The sequence below is a fragment of the Olea europaea genome, chromosome 1, assembly GCF_002742605.1.
Source record: "Olea europaea var. sylvestris chromosome 1, O_europaea_v1, whole genome shotgun sequence".
Taxonomy (NCBI): domain Eukaryota; kingdom Viridiplantae; phylum Streptophyta; class Magnoliopsida; order Lamiales; family Oleaceae; genus Olea; species Olea europaea.
The window spans coordinates 26,568,355-26,570,824 of NC_036237.1; the positions used below are offsets into that span (position 1 = coordinate 26,568,355).

Below are 2,470 nucleotides of genomic sequence, written 5' to 3' on the forward strand. Positions count from 1 at the left end.
CCTGGAGATCTTTACTGTTTACAATTAAAAAATTTCCTTTCTAGTTATTTAGTTTGATTTCCCATCATCAAATTTTTTATCCTTGTGAGGTCAAACTTATGCAAATGGGGTCACTCCTTTCGTTTGAGAAAGCAGCTAAGTTGTCATTCTTTAGGTGTTATTCAAGTAGTGGTCAAATGATTGTATTATAACCATCTGGAAACTTTCCGATTATATGAAATTAATGTTCATTAAGAAGAAAGTTATAGCATGGAACAGGGTTGTCTTAACCTTTTCAGACGCAGCATGGAGGGAAAGAGTAGCTGTCTTGATTTTTCATGTTATATTTTTCAGCTGTCTGTTATGCATACGAGGAATCATTTTCCTGCATGTATGTGTTTTTCTCTCATTTATAAATAAAATTTATTAATTTTCAAAGAAAAAGGTTGTAAAAAAAATTATGTGTTTTTTATTTTGTTTCTTAGTGTAAAAACAGAGCTTGTTTCTGAATAAGATATTGTTGATGTCAGCTGGATTTTGAGCAGTAGCCCATAGGTAATGAACTTGTGGCTATTGCATTAAGAGGAGTAATGACTTTAAAGAATTCTCTGGGAGAATATCAATTAGACAAAATTCCTGGTGTAGCAGACTTCTTGTTAATGTTACCTATAGTTCGAAGATAAAAGCATTTATTGTAGTATGGGAGATGGTCTATGGTGAGGTGAGGATTAGAGTCAGACTACTTTGGAAATACTACATTCACCATAATCTATGTTAGAAGAAGAGTTATGTAAACCTACCTGTTCTTGATTTGTTGGATCAGATGATTAATTCTATTGATCAGAGTAACCTTTTGAGCTGGAAGATTAAACGTGCTACTGGCGATGTTTTTGCTCTTTCTTGTTCTTGTTGTGTAAATTAGAAAATAAACTGCTTTATGCAATCATCAGTAACTTGATTTGGATGATAATTACTTTGTGACACCATTATTCCAATGACAACTGCAGTATCATCCATGAAATAATTACGTTTGATCTTGTGTGCTTTTCACTGTATCTTTTGGTCACGTAACCATTGTATTCTGTTGATTACTATATGATTGCCATGTCAAAGTAGTATCATTTAATTGCAGTTGCCTGATAGATGGTGGTTGCTGAGTACCTTGCCTCTTTTGTTTGTAAGTGAAAAGTTTTCTTTATCTATAATCACCAGACATATTTTGCATTTCCTGTGGCAAGTGATCAAAAGTATCGTATGATGGATATTTGTATCTTTAATCTCTTATTTGGTGCTTCATTTCGTGTAACTGACTATGTTAATGCCTCAAGAATCTAGAAATTTACTTTGAAAAACAGGCACTTTAAAGCTCATCTGTTTCAGGACAAATTTATCGAATCACCTTCAAAGAATATTACATCTTCAACTTCACCAATGAACATGGGTCCACATTCTCTGTTTATAAACCATCAGGAGCAGGGTGACTGCTTGGCTTTTGAAGGTTTGTCACAATTGTTATTTGGAATGTTAAAACCCATCTTTCTCTTCCAGATGGTAAATTTTTAATAGTCTATAAAATTTAAAATTTTTTTCTTAAGGTCCCCTTTCTACATTGTTTACTTTCTTGCTATGATTCGTTAAACTTTTATGTTTCCGTAAGGCATGTGTATATAAATTTGATGTCTGTCATATGAAGAAGTTCAGCAAATCAAGAAACATTTGTCGAAAATAATCTGGTTAGGATTTTAAAGTGATTTGTCAAAGCAAGAGTAAGATGATTTTGTACTTGTGTCAAATCTGCTATATGGGTTGTATTTTTGAGGCACTCTATACATATGTTCCTTATCAAAGAGCAATGATAAATTGTCCTCGAAAATCGCATTCTAATATATTGCTAACTTTTGGAAGCAAACTCTTCCACTTGTTGCGTTTGTGTAGTAGGTTTCTATTCATGTAGACTAGTCCTGACAAATAGTTAGTTAATCGAAGGCTTTTGATCTTCATCTTTAGTTTTGCCATTAAATTGCTGAATTGCTGTTGAGCCGGTTTGATATAAATTTTCTCCAAACAAATTTTGTGAAAGGTGATTTTTTGTAGAATGTGTTGTTAAAAAATAAGAAAAGCTATGGGTCACGTGCAAAATTATTTTATTGGGAGAATGTGTGGATGAAAATGAGTATAAAAAAAATGACTTACTAAAACTCTACGAATCAGGGGCATTATAGAAAATGTGAGCTTAGTCATAGGCACGTGCTACATCTGTAAAACTATTTGGTAATACATTATTTACTGATTGAAAGAAGGTAGAACATTTGTTGTTGTCTTGTTGACACATTATTCTATGTTACATAGAAAATCATATTGCCCCATATATTAAAGAAACAAGGCTAAAATATGAGTTTGTTGCCAGATCTGTGTATCCCCAAATATAGAGATCCAAGATCTAATATTGTATGCCCAATTTCATGCAACATGAATCATGACCCACTTCCAC

The 2,470-nt window shown here is 32.8% G+C and overlaps 1 protein-coding gene across 1 annotated transcript in view; it reads left to right on the forward strand.

Annotated features, from left to right (window-relative positions):
* The first annotated feature begins 6 nt into the window (after nucleotides 1–6).
* Nucleotides 7–2,470, forward strand: part of LOC111399059 — a 7,688-nt gene continuing 5,224 nt past the window's right edge. The window contains exons 1-2 of the mRNA XM_023026278.1: nucleotides 7–1,156; nucleotides 1,360–1,477. Coding sequence (XP_022882046.1) covers nucleotides 1,411–1,477 — 67 coding nt within the window. The 5' untranslated portion in view covers nucleotides 7–1,156; nucleotides 1,360–1,410. The remainder of the gene's footprint in view (nucleotides 1,157–1,359; nucleotides 1,478–2,470) is intronic.